The 23,910-nt window shown below is 42.8% G+C and overlaps 3 protein-coding genes across 3 annotated transcripts in view; all 3 read left to right on the top strand.

Moving 5' to 3' along the window:
* The window catches only part of LOC310941034 (NACHT, LRR and PYD domains-containing protein 3-like), a gene marked incomplete at both ends in the record, with an annotated part of 313,773 nt that overhangs the window by 194,145 nt on the left and 95,718 nt on the right, over positions 1–23,910 (top strand). The window lies entirely within an intron of this gene.
* On the top strand, positions 1,517–11,054 carry LOC310940539 (extracellular calcium-sensing receptor-like; the record flags this gene model as incomplete). The annotated part of the gene is made up of 11 exons (XM_083905528.1): positions 1,517–1,637; positions 1,920–1,927; positions 2,543–2,679; positions 3,014–3,308; positions 3,473–3,559; positions 3,751–4,017; positions 4,268–4,474; positions 4,554–4,829; positions 9,633–9,860; positions 9,946–10,069; positions 10,144–11,054. 11 exons carry the CDS (start codon positions 1,517–1,519, stop codon positions 11,052–11,054), a joined length of 2,661 nt encoding a protein of 886 aa, XP_083761654.1.
* LOC310941357 (dnaJ homolog subfamily B member 13-like) lies at positions 14,420–18,220 on the top strand (the record flags this gene model as incomplete). Its single annotated transcript, XM_083906516.1, has 8 exons — positions 14,420–14,487; positions 14,577–14,680; positions 15,694–15,855; positions 15,954–16,102; positions 16,198–16,311; positions 17,711–17,824; positions 17,914–17,990; positions 18,070–18,220. The coding sequence occupies 8 exons, from the start codon at positions 14,420–14,422 to the stop codon at positions 18,218–18,220; spliced, it is 939 nt and encodes a 312-aa protein (XP_083762642.1).

The following is a 23,910-nucleotide window of genomic DNA, read 5'->3' as shown; positions in this document are numbered from 1 at the left end:
TTGTAACACTACTTGTTTTATGAAAGGAGGTGACTCTCCAGGGGGGCAGGATATTTTAAGTCTCATTGGCCGTCTCTGTTTTATGGCCCCTCCACCATATAAAAGCAGAAGGCAAACATTCTTATCTCTCGTGTGCCCTTTTTACCCTTTTTGGTGGTTTGTTCTCTGGCCCCAGGGCCCCAAGGCTCATGGCTCCGGCCACGTGGTTCTCATCCCATGCCGCACGAACGATGCCCTTTTGATCTTGACTCCTCCCAGTGAGACGTGCCCGGAACACCTGGCTTCTCTCAATGCGGAGGAGCAGCGGTTCTACTCTGAGCCTCTCCCGGATGACCGAGCTTCTCACCCTATCTCTGAAGGAGAGCCTAGATACCCTGCGGAGGAAACCCATTTCAGCCGCTTGTATCCACGATCTGGTTCTTTCAGTCACTACCCACAACTCATGACCATAGGTAAGGATAGGAGAGTTGATCGAACAGTAAATTGAGAACTACGTCTTTCGGCTCAGCTCCTTCTTCACCAAGACAGACCGATGCAGAGTCCGCATTACTGCAGCACCAATCCATCTGTCGATCTCTCGCTCCATTTTTTCGCGAACAAGACCCCGAGATATTTAAACTCCTCCACTTGGGGCAGGATCTCATCCCCGACCCAAAGAGAGCACTCCACCCTTTTCCGGTTAAGAACCATGGTCTCGGATTTGGAGGTGCTGATTTGGAATTGGATTTGAAATTTGTATTCGTAGTCACCAGAATCGGTGACAAAGGGCAACCTTGGCGGAAAGGGATCCGACTTACTGCCGGCAACGCGGACCAAGCTCTGGCACCGGTCGTACAGGGACTGAATGGCCCTTACCAAGGGTTCCGGAACCCAATACTCTCGGAGCAATCCCCACAGGAGTCCCAGAGGGACACGATCTAACGACTTCTCCAAATCCACAAAGCACATGTAGACTGGTTTGGCGAACTCCCATGCACCCTCCAGGACCCTGCCAAGAGTATAGAGCTGATCCACCTTTCCACGACCAGGACGAAAACCACCCTGTTCCTCCTGGATCCGAGGTTTGAGTATCCGATGGACTCTCCTCTCCAGGACCCCGAAAAGATCTTACCCGGGAGGCTGAGTGTGATACCCCTATAGTTGGCACACACCCTCCGATCCCCCTTCTTAAAAAGAGGGACCACCACACCGGTCTGCCAATCCAGAGGCAGTCCTCGACGTCCATGCGACGTTGCAGAGACAACCAAGACAGTCCTACAACATCCAGAGCCTTAAGGAACTCTGGGCGGATCTCATCCACCCCTGTGACCCTGCCACCGAGGAGCTTTTTAACCACCTCGGCAAACTTAACCCCAGAGATAGGACAGCCCACTCTTGAGTCCCCAGACTCTGCATCCTCATTGGAAGGCATGTCAGCAGCACCCCATCCCCACTACACAGATGATGCTGCTTCCCCCTCCTGAGTCGCCGGATCGCCGACCAGAACCTCCTCGAAACTGTCTGGAAGTTGTTCTCCATGGCCTCACCAAACTCCTTCCACGCCCGAGTTTTTGCCTTAGAGACCGCCGAAGCCGTGTTGGCTTGGCCTGCCGGTACCCATCAGCTGCCTCTAGAGACCCACAAGCCAAAGAGGCCCGGTAGGACTCCTTCTTCAGCTTGACAGCATCCCTTACCGCTGGTGTCCACCAAAACATGTCCACAAGTATATGTATTTTTTATATATATATATTCACATATACATGTGTGTATGTATATGTGTATATATACACATTTATATACATAAATATAATGTCTGATATGTGTCAGTGCTGATATCTGTACCATGTCACGGAGCACATGCTTATCTCAGGCAAATTGTAAATTATGCAAATTAGGCGATGACGTCATTTAACAACTTAGAACTTATCGTTCAATTATAGTTATCAAGGTAAGCTGCTCAATATATTGTGATACTGATTTGAGGCCATATCGCCCAGCCCTAATTGAACATTACCATTATTCAAAAAAAAGTTATAATAAATATAATCATTATAATAAAAATGATCACAATAAGGCAAAATACAAAGTTGTTTTGTAATTGGGGAAATGCTGTTTACAAATTGAATATCCAAGTGTTTGACAGAAAATAGTACAACAGTAATTTTGATTTGCAATAAACGCTGTTATTAATGTTCTGTGCTGTGGCTTTTAATTTTGTAATTTCTACAATCGAACATCAAATTTAAAAATTAAGGGAAATTAAAAATACCAAAGGTCAAATAATAATGAATAAAAATGTCTACAAAGTCGGTTGGGATTTATTTTGGGCCCTGCCCCTACAGCTTCACTTCCTCCTCTGCACTGATGGGTGGTGTTACAAGTTGAATCAACATGTTGCAAATCAATAAAATGTGTTGATATTGTGATAAGACTGCACTCAGAAAAGGAGATGAGTCAAAGCAAAGTCATGAAGGCATTTTTAGACAGCAGTCTCCTCTTCCTAATGTTGTATTTCTGTTTCTCCTCTGCTGTGTCCTCCTCCCTTTATTCCTCCTCTTGTCAGTTAAAGGGACAGTTTCATTTAAATGGGATGCACAAACCTGGAGATGTGATTCTAGGTGGACTTTTTACAGTCAACTCAATTTCAGCTGATCCTGACCTGTCTTTTACCTCAGAGCCACAGAAGGCTGACTGCTACGGGTGAGTCTGTGAGGGAAACAGCACAAAGCTGATGAAACGAAAGTTGAAAGACTGTGTGATTAATGTGAAATAATTAGTGTGTATATACATACATATACATATACAGTACCTTAGTATATATAGATATAGTATAGTAATATATATATATATATATATACCATTTAAGTCATGTTAAGTTTCCCTCTACATTGTGTTATGTTTGAACTATTTATCCGACTGAATTCATAACATGTAGTTGTAAAACATGTAGCTTTGTATTGTACCTATTTAACGTTTTTTATTGTATTATCATTATTATTATCATTATTAGTAAACCCTTGTGTTATGTTGTTAGTTTTGATATTATAGGATTGAGACATGCTCAGACCATGGCCTTTGCTATTGATGAGATCAACAGAAAGTCAAACCTGCTGCCTTATGTCACTCTGGGATACAGTCTGTATGATAACTGTGTCCAACTAGGAATTGGATTCCGTGCAGCACTGACCTTAGTCAGTGGTCAAGAAGAGCAAGTTACATTAGAGGAGAACTGTGTAGAAACTCCTCCAGTCCTAGGGATTGTGGGAGATCCTTTCTCTTCAAATTCTATAGCCATTTCTGCAGTCTTAGGTTTGTACAGAGTGCCTATGGTAAGTTTTTAAATCTTCCTGCTTCGATCATTATGGTGAATAATTAAATTCTATTATTTTATTTTTCCATTTAATGGAGATCTGATAGTTGAGTAATCAACCATATATATTAAAAAATATTACAAAAAATGTTTCTCACAAGAAGTGGTCTGCTCTCTTTGCAGGTGAGTTATTATGCCACATGTTCCTGCCTGAGTGATCGACAAAAGTTTCCATCTTTCTTTAGGACGATCCCAAGTGATGCTTTTCAGGTGAAAATGTATCTACTAAAAGAAAAGAGTGTGTCACCAGTCATGTTATATGTCTCATTGACAGAGTTGTGTGGTGTCAGATATACAACACTTAAAGACAGTGATTAGTCTCTGATGAACCTGTTGAGCAGGAATTCTAGTAAAGATGATTCCAGCCTGTGCACTAATCCCTCTGCTCTGTATCCACATAGGTGAATGCTATGATTCAGATACTAAAACACTATGGTTGGACTTGGGCAGGCCTGCTCATCAGTGATGATGATTATGGAGTCCACGCTGCCCGATCCTTTCACTCTGATCTGGGTCCAGCTGGTGGAGGTTGTCTGGCTTACACAGAGATTTTGCCCTGGGGTGATGACCCTGCTGAACTCAGGAGAATAGTGGATGTGATGAGGAAATCTACAGCTCAGGTGGTGATTGTGTTTGCAAATAATCTCATGAGTGACCTCATGGAAGAGGTCAGTCCTGAAAAAAATATGTAGCAAAAACACTTTAGCCTTAAAAAAAAAACAGATTTCATGAATTCTATTTCACATGTCATTTGTTAAAGCTGCTGCTAATGTTTAAGAGTAAGATTACCATGACAAATTCAAATTTAACAGTAATCCTGGTAGAACAATAGGTTTTTGTGTGTGATATCAACTGTTGAAACTAGATTATATTTTATTGGTATGAAAGTATGAATTCATGTTATAATACAATGTACAGGTGGTGAGGCAGAATGTGACAGGCCTGCAGTGGATTGCCAGTGAAGCCTGGTCATCAAGCACTTTACTTCATACTCCTCACTTCATGCCGTATCTGAGTGGAACACTGGGCATCTCCATCCGTCGAGGAGAAATACCAGGACTCAGAGACTTCCTGTTACAAATACGTCCTGATCTACATCACAACAACACAGATGGAAACAGCATGGTGAGAATTTCACTCTGATCTGGTATTTTTCTGAAGAAATATATATACTGTTATCGATTTAAGATGAACTTCATTGCAGGTAAATCAGTTTTGGGAACACACATTTCAGTGTAGATTTGCACCACCTCCAGCAGGTTGGGTGGAAGCTGGAGGAGAATTATGTACTGGACAGGAAGTTATAGAGAATGTGGAGAATGATTTATTGGATGTTTCAGACCTCAGGTCAGAGTATAATGTGTATAAGGCTGTGTACGCTCTGGCGTATGCTCTTGATGACATGCTGCAGTGTGAGCCAGGGAGAGGACCTTTCAACAACAACACCTGTGCTCATTTACAAAGACTGGAGCCATGGCAGGTGAGATATCAGTTTACACCCAACTCTAAATTTCACTTAATTCCTTTATATTTCATTTGGAGTGTGAAGTGTTAAAGAAATTATAGACCAAATCCTACTTCTGGGATTAGGCAAATTGGACACTCAAAATTGACCATAAGTGTGAGTGGATGGTTGTTTGTCTCTATGTGAGCCTGTGATGGACTGGTGACATGTCCAGGGTGTGACCTGCCTTTAGATCTATGTCAGCTGGGACTGGCACCAGAGCCCCCCGTGACCCTCATGTGGAGGATAAAGCCGTAGAATATGGATGGATGGATGGATCCTACTTCGGGTATTCTTTGTAGTGTGAAAGTTAGTGTATAGAAAGTAGGGAAGCAACCAAAGTGAAATTTGTTGGCCAAAATCTAAAACCGTAAGTAACGAAACGCTTGGCCGAAAACTGAAACTGAAACACATAAAGAAATTATGCCAATTCTGTATCAATGTTTTTTTCATGTAATTCTGTTGTCATTGGACTGTGTGTACTTACCTTATTAAAGTCAAGGCATTGCAATTATATAAATAGACATATAGATTAATATTCATGCTTCAAAGAATAAATCAATTAAGAATTTATGAAAATATTTAGGAGGATTTCATCAAACTTATCAGACAATGACCACCTGGTGGTGAGTTGGATCAGCTGGTAGGGGAGGAAGCTGGACAGACTTGGCAGACCCAAACGCATTTTGAGGGTCTGCTGGGAACGCCAGGCGGAATCACCTGTCAGGGAGGTCTTCAACTCCCACCTCCGGGAGAGCTTTGACCAGATCCCGAGGGAAGATGGAGATATTGTGTCAGAGTGGACCATGTTCTCCACTTCCATTGTGGATGCGGCTGTTTGAAGCTGCGGCCGTAAGGTCTCCGGTGCCTGTCGCGGCGGCAATCCCCGAACCCGGTGGTGGACACCGGAAGTAAGGGATGCTGTCAAACTGAAGAAGGAGTCCTATCGAGCCTGGTTGGTTCGAGGGACTCCTGAGGCAGCTGACAGGTACCGACAGGCCAAGCGGACAGTGGCCCGAGCAGTCGCAGAAGCAAAAACTTGGGTCTGGGAAAAGTTCGGGGAGGCCATGGAGGAGGACTACCAGTTGGCCTTGAAGAAATTCTGGCAAACCGTCCAGCACCTCAGGAGGGGGAAGCAGTACTCTGCCAACATTGTTTACAGTGGAGGTGGGGACCTGTTGACCTCGACTGGGGACATTGTCGGGAGGTGGAAGGAATATTTCGAGGATCTCCTCAATCCCACTGACACACCTTCCCTAGAGGAAGCAGAGGCTGGGGACTCAGAGGTCGACTCATTCATTACCCAAGCCGAAGTCACTGAGGTAGTTAGGAAGCTGCCCAGTGGCAAGGCACCGGGAGTGGATGAGATCCGACCTGAGTACCTTAAGTCTCTGGATGCTGTAGGGCTGTCCTGGTTGACACGTCTCTTCAGCATTGGGTGGCAGTTGGGGACAGTGCCTCTGGAATGGCAGACCGGGGTGGTGGTCCCTCTTTTTAAAAAGGGGGATCGGAGGGGGTGTTCCAACTATCGGGGGATCACACTCCTCAGCCTCCTGGGGAAAGTCTATTCCAGGGTACTGGAGAGGAGAGTTCGGCCGATCGTCAAACCTCAGATTCAAGAGGAACAATGCGGTTTTCGTCCTGGCCGTGGAACACTGGACCAGCTCTATACCCTTCGCAGGGTGCTCGAGGGTTCATGGGAGTTTGCTCAACCAGTCCACATGTGTTTTGTGGACTTAGAGACGGCTTTCGACCGTGTCCCTCGTGGCATTCTGTGGGGGGTGCTCCGGGAGTATGGGGTCGGGGCCCTTTGTTAAGGGCCGTGCGGCCCCTGTACGACTGGAGCAGGAGCTTGGTTCGCATTGCCGGCAGTAGGTCAGACTTGTTCCCAGTGCATGTTGGACTCCGGCAGGGCAGCCCTTTGTCACCGGTTCTGTTCATTATTTTTTTGGACAGAATTTAGAAAGAGTGCCTTTGGTCAAACCACGATTTCTGTTCATGCTTCTCACACCTGGAATTCAATACCACACACAATACGTGAACTCCTGACTCTGATCTCTTTTACCAAACATCTCAAAGTCTGGCTATTGGAAGAACAGCACTGTTGCCACAACCCTGCCTAAACATTTATATTGTGTGGTGCACATGTGTTTCATGATGCACTAAACTCTTCATTGTTTTTGTTTTTTATTCTTTGTCTAACTTTGTTTTTTCTCTCTCTGTAATTATTTCCCCTACTCATACTAGCCATAAAGGCTAACTGTTCTCTTTGTGGTTACTATTGTTTTAATTGCATTTACTACCTATGTCGTTGACATCAACCTGCCAAAGGGACTAAAGTTGGAAATTAGCCGTTTGGCTATAATCTTGCATATTTACATGTACATGTTCATTAATATGTATTGTCCCTGCTTTAAATAAACTCAAACTCAATAACTAGGCACAGCCGGGGTCCAGTTAGGGAGCAACTGGATTTCATCTCTGCTCTTTGCAGATGATCCGAGGCCATGGTTCTCGACCGGAAAAAGGTGGCTTGCCCCCTCCGGGTCAGTGGAGAGATCCTGCCTCAGGTGGAGGAGTTTAAGTATCTTGGGGTCTTGTTCACGAGTGAGGGAAGGATGGAGCGTGAGATTGACAGGCGGATCGGAGCAGCGGCTGCAGTAATGTGGTCGTTGTATCGGTCTGTTGTGGTGAAGAAGGAGCTGAGCCGAAAGGCAAAGCTCTCGATTTACCGGTCAATCTACGTTCCTACCCTCACCTATGGTCATGAACTTTGGGTTATGACCAAAAAAACAAGATCCCGGATACAAGCGGCTGAAATTATTTTTCTCCGCAGGGTGGCGGAGCGCTTCCTTAGAGATAGGGTGAGGAGCTCTGTATCGGGCATCTGTATCGGATGCCCCCTGGACTCCTCCCTCGGGAGGTGTTCAGGGCATGTCCCACCGGGAGGAGACCCAGAGGAAGACCCAGGACACGCTGGAGTGACTACGTCACTCGGCTGGCCTGGGAACGCCTTGGGGTCCCCCCGGAAGAGCTGGAGGAAGTGACCTGCGAGAGGGAGGTCTGGGCGTCCCTTCTCAAACTGCTGCCCCTTATCCTTTGTGCCTGGTATAGGCACCACTGATGCCATATTTATCGTGCGTCAGCCACAAGAGAAGTTCATTGCTGCAAATATGCGTTTTTACTTTGTCTTTATGGATCAAGAGAAGGCCTTTGACCAAGTTCCCAGAAGAGTACTGTGGTGGGCACTGAGAAGTCTTGGTGTTGAGGAGTGGACTGTGAAGGTGATCCAGGCCATGTCAGGAGCCATGTGCGCGTCAATGAACAATACAGCGAGGAGTTTGTTGTTGGAGTGGGGGTGCATCAAGGATCTGTCCTCAGTCCCTGCTGTTAATTATTGTCATAGAAGCTCTGTCCTGTGAATTCCACACCAGTGTACCCTGGGAGTTTCCTTACACAGATGACCTGATAACCATTGCAGACTCCCTGGAAGAATGCATCGCAAGGTTGAAGGCTTGGAAGTCGGGCATGGAACACAAGGGCTTATGGGTTTACATGAAAAAGACAAAGATCATGATATCTGGCCAGGGTCTGAACAAACTGAAAGACACTGGTTCCTTCCCATGTGTGGTATGTCACTCTGGCGTTGGCGTCAACTCAATCCAGTGCACCAAATGTGAGTTCTGAGTCCACAGGAAGTGCTCTGGCATAAGAGGTAGCTTGTCAGCCGTGCAGAATTTCCTAACATCCAGGCACCTACCCTTCAGAAACACATGGCAAGGTGTTCAACTCCTGCATACGTTCAGCTATGCTACATGGGAGTGAAAGTTGGGCCCCAGCCACCTTGGACCTCTAGCGATTGCGCCGCAACGACAGATCCATGAATAGATGATTAAATTGATGTGAGCCCTTCGGCTAGCCAACTTGCAAGACTAGGTGTTGAAGACATCACTTCAGTGCTGCGGTCGTGCCTACTCCAGTGGTACAGGCATGTTGAGCGAGCCAGCGGCTACATCAACACCATCACCAAACTGCAGTTGCCAGGCAACAGAGGTCTTGGTAGACCAAGGAAAAACTGGAGAGAGTGCATCAAGAGGGACACCAAAGTGTGCAGCCTCACCAGCGTGGACCCAGAGCCGCCTGGAAACATGGTGTAAAGACTAGCAGACTGCTGCCTTCCCCTGTGTCAGGGACCTCCACAGCAGTATATTGTGTGCTCCGCTGTGCTCCTCTCCATCTCCTAGCGGGCTCTCCGTATCCAACACAGCCTGGATCATTTCTCTACACGCTATTTGATCCCCACATCCAAGTAATGATCTTTATGACGAGGACTGATTACAGTCACAATGAAGTGCAGGGGATCCGAGTAGATCTCAGTAAAACGTTTTGACAGACAGAGCACTTATTGTTTTCACTCCCTGGTCTCAACCTTTGTGTAGAAGACGCTTTAGTGCTGCAATTTATGGAATAACATCTGCTACAGATGCATCAGATTAGCTGATGTCTTTAGTTGATTGTTCAAAGAGTGCAAAGAGACTTTCCAGCATTTAATAGGTGCTGTTCCACCGTGTACTCACATCTTATTGGAATTGTTTTATTGCAGTTCAAACTGATCTTGGACAGACTCTAAGTGGGAATAGACAGGCTTGTGCTGGCCGCAGTTTTTGCATGCCTCATCACAATATCCTGTTTCGGCCAAAATGTTTTGGTGGCCTAATTTTCGATGCAGTGTACTTAAAATTATTTTTCCCCCTTTGTCCCTAATCTGGATTTTCATAGACAATGTATTACATGGAAAAAGTCAACTTCACCACAACATTTGGTGATCAAGTGTCATTTGATGAAAATGGTGATGCCTTACCTGTATATGACATCATGAACTGGGTGTGGCTCCCTGATGGAAGAACTAAAGTTCAAAGAGTGGGTGAGGTTAAGAGGTCAGCCTTCAAAGGTGAAGAACTCACACTGGATGAAGACAAAATCTTCTGGAACTTTGAATCCAATCAGGTAACTTCTTACTTTTTCAGATGACCATCTCTTTCCCTTAATCATTATAGATGAGTCTAACAGACACTGATGTTTCTCCGCACAGCCTCCTCGGTCAGTGTGCAGTGAGAGTTGTCCTCCAGGTACCCGCATGGCCAGAAAGAAGGGGGAACCTGAGTGTTGTTTTGTCTGTGTCCCCTGTTCTGAGGGAAAGATCAGCAATACAACTGGTGAGTGTAATCTTTTAAACACCACAGTTCAGAAATGTTGTATAAATATGTATCTCATCACCCTCTTTTCTCAGACTCCATGGAGTGCACCAGTTGTCCAGAAGATTTCTGGTCCAGCCCCCAGCGTGACCACTGTGTTCCTAAGAAAACAGAGTTCCTCTCCTACCATGAGCCTCTGGGTATCTGCTTGACAACCACCTCACTGTTGGGCACATGTATCTGTGCTGTTGTTCTGGGCATCTTCATCCATCATCACAGCACACCTATAGTTCGTGCCAACAATTCAGAACTCAGTTTTCTTCTCTTGCTGTCGCTCAAATTGTGTTTCCTCTGCTCGTTGCTCTTCATTGGACGACCCAGATTATGGACTTGTCAACTAAAACATGCAGCATTTGGCATCAGCTTTGTGCTTTGTGTCTCATGTATCCTGGTGAAAACCATGGTGGTTCTGGCTGTGTTCAGGGCCTCCAAACCAGGCGGTGAGTCCAGTCTGAAGTGGTTTGGTGCTGTGCAGCAGAGAGGGACAGTTCTGGTTCTGACTTCCGTTCAAGCAGCAATCTGCACTGTCTGGCTTGTGTCTGCTTCACCAGTGCCTCATAAAAACACCCACTATCACAGTGACAAGATAGTTTATGAGTGTGCAGTTGGGTCCACAGTTGGTTTTGCAGTTTTACTTGGTTATATTGGTTTACTGGCTGTCCTCAGTTGTTTGTTAGCTTTTCTAGCAAGGAATCTTCCAGACAGTTTCAATGAGGCCAAACTCATCACTTTCAGCATGTTGATCTTCTGTGCAGTGTGGGTGGCCTTTATCCCTGCTTACATCAACTCACCAGGCAAATATGCAGATGCAGTGGAGGTTTTTGCCATCCTGGCCTCCAGCTCCGGCCTCTTGGTGGCGCTGTTTGGACCTAAATGTTACATAATCCTGTTCAGACCAGAGAAAAACACAAAGAAGGCCATCATGGGTCGTGGCATTGGATCATAGCAACTGCAAGAGACAACATTAGTCAAATCGAGCTAAAATGTAGACACACAAATGCAGCTAAAATAATGTTTTCATATATATTTCAATATTATGTACATGAAAAAAATTATAAAGGGTAATTGTATTTAAATGTAAAATAACTATGACTATTCTCTTTTCCACCATGCTATTAAAGTCTATGTATGGTTATTATTCCTTTGATACCCTGCTCAATGTGCAGATCATTCAGATGCATCAACTCTCTCCCCTCAGCAGCTCCTCAGCATTACATATAAAGACGGATAAACGTAGTCCAAAAATGTTCTCATCTTTGCAGTTTGTTTCACCAGAAATGTGTAAATATGCAAATGCTTGATCTCGCACTCCAAAACCATGTCATGAGGACATTAAGGTCTCAGTTGTTTTGGTGAGGTTAACTTGTACCATTAAAAATAACAAAGTTACCTTAAGCCAACTTTAATCTAACAGTATTTATTTAGGAAGTGTGAAGCTTGGACTTGAAGACATGTTTTCCACAGACTGAATTTCCACTAAATTTAAACATTTCAAACTTTTCCGTTTCCTTCAGTATGATTGAACTGCAGGAAACATACAATCAAAAAAAATAAAATCTCTCACCATTAGAAAATCAGCCAGTGTGGTTACTAACATTTGTGTTGTTGTCTTCTTTGCTGCCACCAACTGGACAGGGAAGTGTTCTACATGGAGCTGAGGCAGACAGTCAGTGTGGTTTCCTGTGGTCACAAGATGTTGGGGTTCTTCCGTATGTCCCATCGCAGAAATGAGCAGATGACTATATTTATCATATGTGAACCATGATGTTCCTTTATGGAAGGGCGGACTCAGACAGGAGTTAAAAGATCTCTGAACACAGCAGTTATGAAGTTTTAATTGAAGTTAATTGAACACAAAGTCTGCATTTGGAAACCATTTGAAAAACGAATTACTTTTAAAGTGTTGGAGATCAGTGTATATTTAATATTTTAGAACATGTAAAATAGGTTTACAAAAGTGCATCAAATCTGTACATATAACAAAAACCTCACATACATAACATGTATGGCATTTATAAGAAAAAGTGCATGTATATGTAAATACATATACAATGACAGTGCGGCTTTAATATAAATCTAAAATTCAAAATAATAATAAGTTAAAAATTAATATTATACAATATCCTCCTGTCCTGACCCCAGCCGGGGTAACGCTGCCCTCTGCTGGACACTGTGAGCACCGAGCGTCCACAGAGGCGGAGCTGATCACCTCCGACAGCGCCGCTGATCACCTCCGACAGCGCCGCTGTCATACTATAGATATATCATAATACACAAACCACATGTTTGGATTCTAAATGTTAATTTCTCGCCTCAAATGATTTCAAAACTGCGTTCCGGGACACAGAAAAATATTTATTTCAGGTTTATATTTGTATTTTATCCTGCTATGTTCCGCGAAATGCATTCTGGGATATATGGCTTTCCCAAGTACGCTCAAGTCACCACCTGATGCATACTTGGTAAAATGGGCGGAGCGAGAACACTTCAGGGTATGAGAACCGTACTCGCTGCTCGCGTTCTTGAGAAATGGAACAGAACTTAGACTGAGGCTGATGACGTTTTCACAAATATAGGAGTACGCAAGTACGGACAAGTACACACAAGTATGGATATTGAGAAACGGCCCTCTGGGGGTCAGAGTTCACTCTGAAATATCACGACTCAGGGACAGCGTCAGAAAAGAGGATTTCTATCCGCTTGTTTACAGCAACTAGGAGGTTTTTGAGATTAAAAACAAGTTAATGTATGCAAGTAGACCTCCATAACTAACATATATGTGCAACAGGACCACTCTATGTGAGCTTTAAAGTTTTAATATTTATATACACATGTATATATATATAGATACATACATACATACATATATATATTTATACATACATATAAGATAAGATAGTCCTTATCTTATATGTATGTATAAATATATATATATATATATATATATACATACATACATACATACATACATACATACATCAGTGACGTACCAGGCAGGGGAGGAAATATCTACACATAAATACCTGGTAAAGAACAAATGACTGTAAAGCATAAATATTCACACTTACTGTATGTAAGACTTGTGATGGTCCAGAGTCACTGTAACCAAACAAAAATACAGTCTTAGCTCTGCACTGCCCTCTTCTTACTCATATACAGTATTAGCATAAACTTCCTGTCTCACTAATATAACAGTCTAACTTATTTAATTAAGCGTTACAAAAGCAAAAGTGAACATTTAACACCTTAAAATGATCGTTCCATTCAATGTGACACATTCATAAATTGTACATATGAACTATTTCACCTGCAGCCACTGCACAGTCAGGTCACCAGTATTATTACAACGCTGCACAGCTAATGCGAATTAGCATCAGAGGCTAGCAACAGTTAGCGGGTGTTTTTAGCCACAGTTAACGACCTGAAACACAAACAGCCTCTTACCAACAGTGTGAATAATCTTCATATAACTTTATATGGTGCTAGGGCACATTTTCCTCACCTGTAACAAAACAAAAGTGCAGTCTTAGCTGTGCACCGGGTTCTCTGACGACGTCCACGTCCAAGTACTCCCTTTTTAACAGGAGTATAGCGCCAAACAGCAGTCGCCAACCGACTACTGACATCTACTGGTAGAAATAAGTACTGTCCCCCAAGTAAGTGAAGGGTATAATGGAGCAAAATTTCAAAAACTGTTGTTAAAATTATAATAAAATGATTATAATAAAATGAGGGATTGAAGTCATAACATGAACTAAACAGTGTGTGAAATGTATAAAGTATTATGAATTAAATTAAAATGAATTAAAAATGAACACAATAAGGCAATATACAAAGTTTTTTGTAATTGGGGAAATGCTGTTTACAAATTGAATATCCAAGTGTTTGACTGCTAACACAATATGGAAAAATAACAATATATTTTGCTATGATACACGTCTATGATCTATTCAATTACAATCTACATACATAAAACTTATAAACGTGAGGACTTCATCAGTTGACCCGGCCGTAGGAGGTGACGACAGCATAGTTTTCAGGGTGAGCAGAGGAGCAGTACTTGATATTGTCTCATTCACATGACACATGAACCTGAGATGATGTAAATCTCAAGGGTTTCAAGATATTTGAGCTACTTTATCATTACATTACGTTTTATTCCAATGGCAAAATATCAAGAAGAAGGTATAGGTGTGCGACATCAAAGGAAACTGTTGAGTGAGGTAATTGTTGTGTCATGTGGAGAAAGCAGGTGTTAACGCTCTGGAGCTTCACACCAGACTCTGAAAGTGTTGAGGTTTGAATTTCACCATGAATTTGGATTATTATGAGACTCTGGAACTGAACAGAGACGCAACAGATGCAGATATCAAAAAAGCGTAAGCGGCAGACGATTACATTTGAATTGGAGACATTGAGCACTTTATCACATTATCGCTGCTTCCTCTTTTTTTTTTTTTTTGCACAGATATCGACGCCTTGCATTGAAGTTCCACCCGAGCAGCAACAGAGAACCTGGAAGCAGGGATAAGTTCACTCATCTGGGTGAAGCCTATGATGTTCTCAGCAACCGTACGTAGCTCTCTGTGTTTGAACTTGATTCGTTTACCTATTTAGAACCTTTTCTGACATAACCACTGACCAGTAGTCCTCAAGGTGACCAAAACCTTATGATGCGGAACCTCATTTCTGAGGAACGTTCCTCAAGGGGACCAAAACCTTATGATGCAGAACCTCATTTCTGAGGAACGGTCCTCAAGGGGACTTGAGGTGCAGAACCTCATTTCTGAGGAACAGTCCTCAAGGGGACTTGAGGTGCAGAACCTCATTTCTGAGGAACAGTCCTCAAGGGGACCAAAACCTTACGATGCAGAACCTCATTTCTGAGGAACAGTCATCAAGGGGACCAAAACCTCATGATGCAGAACCTCATTTCTGAGGAACGGTCCTCAAGGGGACCAAAACCTATCGATGCAGAACCTCATTTCTGAGGAACAGTCCTCAAGGGGACTTGAGGTGCAGAACCTCATTTCTGAGGAACAGTCCTCAAGGGGACCAAAACCTTACGATGCAGAACCTCATTTCTGAGGAACAGTCATCAAGGGGACCAAAACCTCATGATGCAGAACCTCATTTCTGAGGAACGGTCCTCAAGGGGACCAAAACCTATCGATGCAGAACCTCATTTCTGAGGAACAGTCCTCAAGGGGACCAAAACCTTACGATGCAGAACCTCATTTCTGAGGAACAGTCATCAAGGGGACCAAAACCTCATGATGCAGAACCTCATTTCTGAGGAACGGTCCTCAAGGGGTCCAAAACCTATCGATGCAGAACCTCATTTCAGAGGAACAGGTTAAGTTTGGGGCTACGATAAAAACTGTGATTGGGTTAAGTTTACCTGGTTATGGTTAAGGTGAGGGATAAGCTCTTGCTTAGACTGTCAAAATGAATCAAAGTCCAATCAGTGCAATGCCCTCAGAAGAATAGATGCACCGTGATTTGGGTTTTGATGGTGAATCTGTAAACTTAAAAACATATAGGTTTCCATAAAAAGATTGTTGGATTTTTCTCTTTTTTAACAGCTAGGAAAAAAGCCACTTATGATAAATTTGGTGAGGAGGGTCTAAAAAGTGGTATACCGCCTGAGTTTGGCATTGGTGGAGCTTGGTCAACTAAGTACAACTACCATGGACAACCAGACAAGACATTCAGGCAATTCTTTGGAGGCGACAACCCATTTGCAGGTGAGAGGATAAGAATAAATCACAGATACAGTAAATGTGTTTCATTTAACAGCAACTACATTGATCTGATTTGTCTCTTGCAACATTTGCATTGCTAGACTTCCACACTAATGAGGCACCACTTAGGTTTGGTGGCCTCCAACAAGTCGTGGTGAAGACACAAGACCCTCCAATAGAGAGAGAACTTTACTTGTCCCTGGAGGAGCTCTTTCATGGATGCACCAAACAGATAAAGATATCCCGGAAGGTTAGGAACATCAAAGAAGAACGGGGTTTAGATTCTGAAGATTTACATAAGACTAAATTAATCACACTTTTTTATTTGCCACATTTGATCAACAGGAATTGACTGAGGAAACACAAACGTTCATTATTAAACCGAAGATCAAAACAATTGATGTAAATCCTGGATGGAAAGACGGCACAAGAATCATTTTCCCCAAAGAAGGAGATCAGGTAAATGAACCATCATGTGATATTAATCCGTTAATTGTCTACCGCTTTATCCTCCCCATAAAAGGAGCTAATCCTATCTGACATTGGCGAAAGGCAAGGCACACCTTGACACCCTGGACAGGCCGGGAGGGCCCTATTTAGATCATCTACAGTGCATTAGAGTGTGCTGTTTACACGGCATGCAGTCTCAGCACAAAGTGAGGCACAAGGTGCAAATCCGTTGTATTTAGTGTCTGATTTATTCATAGGGATAAAATTTTGGGATCACATCAATTAAGCCAATCAGAGTTTTATTTGTTATTTAAATAGTAAATGGATGAACCTGGAGAAGTGAACAATTCTCTGCAGAAGAGCTGAAAATCAGTGTTCAAAAGGAACTTTAAAGGCACCAATGTAAGAATGTGGCCAAAAACAGTTACTACATTCAAATTCAAAATACCGAGGTCCTTTAGGTTTCGTTTTCTGACGTAACTGGCAATCCGTGGTTGCTCAGCAGCTGAGACTCTACTGACTGCAATGATTGGTAGACAGTGGTAGATGGCGCCTCATTTTTATGCAAATATTTTGTCTGTACTGTTGTTGTTGGTGAGTTCAGTTTGTTATATGAACATTATTCCTGAGTCTCTGTGACATATTAGGAGGATTTTATGGCCATTTGCTTTAGATTTATTACATAATGCACCTTTAAAGAAATGTGCCAAAGACGTAAAGCAGATAGGCAGAAGTCGATGGGGATCGCGTACACAGTCTCACATGATGGCGGCTAGGTGCAAGGCTAGGTGAGGCTGCAATGTTTTACATTTTAGACAACACAAAGTGTTAGTGCGCTTTTACCTGTCGATGTTGGTGCATCTAATGAAAGTGTTTCCCAACCCTGGTCCTCAGGGAACACTGCCCTGCATGTTTTAGATGTTGCCCTGCTCCAACACACCTGATTCAGATCGTTATCAGGCTTCTGCAGAGCTCAATGACAAGTTGTTCATTCGAATCAGGTGTGTTGGAGCAGGGTAACATCTAAAACCAGTGTTGAGAAACACTGATCTAATGAGCCAGTTAAACACGGCATTGACTTTAGACCAGGTTTTTGTTGGTCACTGGTGCAGTGGTTTTCTGCTGCCTCAAGTTCACAATGTGCCAACATTGCACCTAACCACAACTCATTTCAAGACACACCCATGGGTGCATTGATGAGTGCAAGTACATTTTCTACCAACAAGGCGCAAAACCGACAATTTTTCAATTCAGAGTGTCCTATTCACGCATGTTTTTGGACAAGGAGAACTTGCAAACTCCATATGGTTGAACTGGGATTCTATCCGACGACCTTGCTGACTTTTTGTTAGATAATTGTTTTAAAGAACGGATCCTGACTAAAATGTGATCACCCTTTAACCGTTAGGGACCAAACAACATCCCTGCAGATTTTGTGTTCGTGGTGCGACAGAAGAGTCATCCTCTGTTTGAAAGACAAGACAATGACCTGATCTACAAGGTCCACATTTCTCTGGAGATGGTGAGTCATTGTAACAGATGTTTTTTTGTTCTTGAGGGGTTTTTTCAGAGAAAAAGAAAGGAAAAATAATCTTTAAAAAACTCTTACAGGCCCTGACTGGATTCTCTGTGAATGTAGAGACACTAGATGGCAGACTGCTCACCATCCCTATTAATGACATTGTGCAGTAAGTATGTTCCCATACTGGGGTCAAATCAGAATCGTCTGTATATACATAACATTCATAGTGGGTTTTTTGTCATCAGACCTATGTACAAAAAAGTGGTGAGTGGAGAGGGAATGCCACTGTCTCAGGAGCCGTCACAGAGAGGAAACCTCATCATCACTTTTCACATCCACTTTCCTGAGAAGCTTTCCCCTGAGCAAAGGTATCTGATCAAAAAAGCTCTCAAATAGTGTGCACACCTTTCAGCATTGAGGCCTAGAAATTGAGTAATGAAAAAGAGTCCACATGGAAGAATAGTCCAGAAGGAGGCAGTAACGCAACATTACTTATGCCAACTGTTGTAAAACACAAGTCATTTACCAACAAAGGAGGCAACCTGTTGTCAGACTGTTTCTCAGGCAGAGAGATGGTCAAGAAGAGCTGTGTAGCAGAGAAACAGAAGGAGTAAGTAAGCGATGTGCTGTTCATGTTGTTTAGCCAGCATGTTGTCACATTTTGAGCTAGAAAAGCACTCGGAGATCGCAGACCTCCGCCAAGGCAGCTCAGTGCCTACAAAATACACCCTGCCGGTGTGCCTGGGTCAGACAGCGAGTGCTGTAACCAGAGATAACGTTATGGTCAGAGAGCGAGCGTTGTAACCAGTGATAACGTCTACGGATCACACCCAATTGAAACCAAAATTTCATCCAAATCCGTCCGTGACTTTTCAAGTTATGTTTGTCAATAACAGACAAACATAAACCTCCTTGGCGGAGGTCAATTACTTACAGAAGAGGTGTTTGGTCAATGAATCAACTGCATTGCTGAAAGACAGTTAGTCAAAGAAATAGAAAATAATAAATCTGAGGCTCTGGAGTTCATTTTCATCAACCAAGACAAGAGCAAAGTTGGTGTAAGACAAGACTGAGATGATCAGACTGTAGAGCCAAGAAACAATATGAAAGATGGGATATTGCACGTGAGTTTTCTAATTCCAGAAGATAGCTTTTAGTCAACATCATTGTAGCAAGTTCCCATCGAAGAAGATTTATAAGACAGTGTGAGAAATAAGAATCTGGGGCCTCAAGTATATAAAAATACGACGTCCGTTAAAACTATTGTGAAGCTTGATGTACACACACCATCCTACGATAGCTCCAACCCCCTCTACACATCTTGTAATCGTTTTATAGTTTTTTTCTTTCTTGAATCAAACAATCTGCCACCGTGGTAGATGGTTTTGGACTGTATGTCATCAGCAACAGTCGCATGGAGTTTGCATGTTCTCCCCGTGTGTGCCTGGGTTTTCTCCGGCTTCCCCCTACAGTCAAAGACATGCAGCTTTGGGAAATAGTTCAATTGGACACTTTAAATTGACCGTCAGTGAGTGAGAAAGTGGATCGATGGTTGAGAGTGGATGGTTGTTTGTCTCTATGTGGCCCTGCAATGGACTGGCGAACTGTCCAGGGTGTACCCTGCCCATCGCCCTATGTCACCTGAGTTTGGCAGAACACCCCCCACCCCCCGCGACCCTCATGTGAAGGAGGATAAAATGGTAGAAAATGGATGGATGGATGAGTTTAACGTACTGGAACTAAAAGAAATGAAGATGAGCACATCCAAACCAATAATACATTTGTGGATTCAAGATGATCTTCACGGTGTTTGCAAAGTTTAGAGGTTTACTGGGTACGTAATGTACTTGGTACAACCGCATAAATCGATCTGCAAATGTTCATATCTCATCTGTTATAATGTTAAATAAATGTTAAAAGCTAGTTTAAGTGTGAGGTTTTGAGGGAGAAGTCGCTTGTTTTGGGCTTGTTTTCATAGGCCCGGTGGCTTGTTTCTCTGGCAACACTGGAGAGTGCGCTTTGGAAAATTTAATTGAGCTTAAATTGATGATAATGCTCTGTAATCAGATGCAGAACCTGATCACTATTGAATATTTCAATGTCTAATGACTGTTAATTTGACCGATACATGTGATTAACAGATGAATTGAATGGCCCTTCATTTAGGGCTCTGTGTGGGAGAGAGAGTGGTTAGAAGCAGCCAGTGTTGGGGGTAACGTGTTATAAAAGTAATGCATTACCTTTTGCTGTAACGCAGTAATGTAAGGCATAGCTAAAAAAAAGAGGTCATATTTTACTCGGTACAAATCTTAGTAACGTGCATTACGATGCACTTTAAACCCAAAATGAAGCAGTGTGTGAGTCAGACTCTACAATCGCGAGATGGACATACGCTCGTTATTTGCAGTTCGTCAGTGACAAGGATACGAAGAACATTATAGAAGCGTACTTTGTGTGCGAAACCAAAAGATCCAAAAGAACAGTGCCACGCTAACGTTAAGCTAGTAGCATAGCTCAGTCGTTATGCCCCACCACATCACCTCCTACTGGATGTGTAATGAGTTGCATTGAACACAATAAGATCTATTGAGAACACCAAATCCATATTTCCATTAATTTGGTGAAAGTAATGCCTTACTAGTCAAAGACAGTCATGTTATACTGTAACAATGACAGTGTTACGCTTTTGAAGTAACTTGCCCAACACTGGAAGCGGCTCTTTAAATCAGCACACGGCGACATGTTAGATTTTCGACTCACAAGCGCCCCTACAGATGCCAAGTGTAATCGCAGTGTTGTAAATACCACTCATACCCTGCGACACACTTCCTCCATTACTCCTCAGATCAGCACTGCGTTGCCAAAAGCAACAATGTCATCCAACAAGGTACAGTCATTTTCTCTTATCTCACACAGTCACAACAAGTCAGGATTACGGGTCACTGCTACTTCCATTCAAGTCCGACCTTGCTGTAGTTGTTGAGGCGAAGCAGAAATATACCTCAGCTGAGAAGTGAAAACACGGCATTTCACCACAGAAAAAGCAGTAGGCTGTAAAATAACTAAAAATGTGCCAACGTGAACGTTCATCTACTGAACATCAAGCTCACAATACAGGACGCACTAGTTTTTATGGAGTCCTCTTACAGCTATTGGCCACAGATGTCTGTTGTGTTCAATTGTAGTTTAGAAATCCTTCAAAGTGAATAACAGTGGTTAGGATCAACCAAAACATGTTTTTCTTTTCCATGGATATATCACAGAATTACTCCCCAGCTCTCAGCACAAGCTCGTCAGAGGCAGAGACAACGGCCACGACCCCGAGCCTGGATTCAAGCAGCAGCAGTTGACTTGCACCATGGTCACCTGGGTGAAGGTGGTCGTTCCAAGTTGCAGTAGGGACACCGACACTGGCTCGGCTGCACTGACTAATGTAGAAAAAATAAAACTCCTTAATTCATTGTATATAATGTTATATTTGATACTGTTGTGTCAGCATTTGTGAGCTTTTGTTAGTTATGGTTCATTTTGGATGTGTTCTCATGGTAGGGGTGACTTGCCATTTTTGTTCGATCACCATTTTCTCCTGTTTATCTAGTTAGGGAGGTAGGGATTAGTGTGTGTCTTTGTTTTCAGGGTTTACTGCAGTTAGTTTCTGGAGGTTTGTTTGTTATTTTGGCCTGGATTCACACCAAAGTTTGTAAATGCACCACATTTCACTTTGTAAACTAATAAATTATTCACTATTGTCACCGGTTTCCACTCTCAATTTCGTCTTTTACGTTGGGCGCTGGTATCCCCTCGGCCGGGCGTAACACTAGTGATACTGTGTAATGCTTCAAAAACACCTGGGCGTTCCACAGACTTGGAAACTGTGTTTGGTACATAGTGGTAAACAGTCTGAAAAGTGTTAAAAGACCATTAAATGGCTTTGCTTCTTTCCTATCAAAACAGTTGGGAAACGCCCTCATTATGGGAATGATAAGAAAAAGTGTATTGTTCTGCAGGTTAAAGGATATTTCTGGTTACAATACAGTTACAATATGAAATTCAAGAAACAGAACATCCAACCCTAAAGCATAAATTGTTTATATTCATTCTACGAAATAGACAAATTTGAAGTTCTGGGTTCCACGGTTGGTGTAGTGGTTAGCACTCTTGCCTTTGCAGCAAGAAGACCCCGGATCCCTGGGTTCAAACCCTGGTTGGAGCAAGGGTCTTTCTGCAAGGAGTTTGCATGTTCTCCGGGTTCTCCAGCTTCCTCCCACAGTCCAAAAACATGCAGATCTGGGGATCTAGGTGGATTGGTCACTCTAAATTGCCTATATGTGGCCCTGCCATGGACTGGTGAACTGTCCAGGGTGTACCCCGCCTATCGCCCTATGTCAGCTGAAATAGGTGACAGCACCCCCGTGACCCTCCGGTGGAGGATCTCTGCAGCCTCACAGCAACAATGGACCTCTGTGGTTCTGGGATGTTTCCGTACATTTTGTTCTCCTTTATCTCTGTGACAGACAGTGGTGATTTTGGTCTGGAAATTCTGGTGGGGCCATGCAGGAAAATCTTATAATGCAATCCAGAAATACCACATATGACTCTCATACACTCTTAAATAAGGGTTCCTAAAGGCTCCTTCTACAAGGGCTGAGGTTCTACCGGGAACCTTTTGCTTCTGAAAAAACCCTTTCCCGGAGAAAGGGTTTTTCAAGGGTACTTGGTAACACTAATGGTTCCAGTAAGAACCATTTTGATCCAGAGAACCCCTTTCCTGAATAAAGGGTTTTAAAAGTGTTCTTGGTGGAACCCTTCAAAACCCTCCTGGAGGCAAAAAGGGTTCTCCTATGAGGACAAGCCGAAGAACCTTACATGGTTCTACTTAGCACTTTTATTTCAAAGAGTGTACCCTCAGAACAAAAACAGTAGCAGGTTAGAGAGGGGACGACGGCACTTTTGACACAAAATTGCAGCTGAATAATTCCATCACACAAACAATGCCAATCTGATGACATATATGTTCATTGCCAATGGCACCACCAAATGGCAGTGATCAAATAGAATGCACGACTCATGGCGTGAACGGCGCACACCCAATAGTTACACATTACAGAATGTCCAGTATAATTCCAACAATATGTAAACTACATTATCAATTCCACTTAGAATAAAAAATAAATTAGACTCACCGCTCACTTCTTGAAGAGGAATCACGCTCTGCGGTCCATGTGCGTAAACTTCTCTGTGATCCTTGCTGTTGAAATCCAACAGTCCATGGATGAGTTTGAGTTAGCCTAGCAGTTAAGAGCATTGAGCTGAAATCATAACAGTGGCTATAAATAGTATAATGTGTCTATACAATTGTTATAAGTACACCTCTGCATAACATTGTATGCTTAATAACATTAAAGAAAACAAACTATAGATCAACTTCCAACAAAGAATAACTTTATTAACATTGTTATTTAGTCTGTAACAGAAAAGCATCATTTGTGGCTGTGGATGTGCAATTCCACTGTATTCTAGTACGGCAAGGGGGGCCCGGCCCACTATTTGAGAAGGACGGATGCAACCAAATGTATGTCCTTTTGTACTGTAATTTAGTACATCCTCACAGTATAATATATACAAAAAAGAATCAGTGCATTTACTTTTTACTGTCTCGATGTGGACTATTGTCGCAGCTTTAATCTAAAGCTGCTCTATAGACAATATAACCACTTTTGTTCTTGTTACGTCTTTCAACAAAAACCCAAACATTTCCATTTGTCCATAAAGAACAGTTTAGTACACGTCGACTTCAAACTACTTGAAAAGTCTAGCGTGTGCACTTAGTATGAGGCATATTTACCAACCTGTGATACAGAATAGAAGAGACATGTTCGTCTGGTGTTCACTTCACGACTGTGTGTGAGGAGTGATACTATTTTATACCCCATCTAGTGACTTGCATGAGTATTGCATTTATCATACAATAATAGTGCAATTCAATTTGTCTTGAGCTGCTTATGGCACAACAAAAAATTAAAAAAGTATATTAAAAAAGGTGTCTGTTTTCCACAATTTAACCCTTGACAAAAGCAAAAAATATT

The sequence above is a fragment of the Microchirus variegatus genome (assembly GCF_963457635.1).
Source record: "Microchirus variegatus genome assembly, chromosome: 19".
Taxonomy (NCBI): Eukaryota; Metazoa; Chordata; class Actinopteri; order Pleuronectiformes; family Soleidae; genus Microchirus; species Microchirus variegatus.
This window is presented reverse-complemented; position numbering and strand designations above follow the sequence as displayed.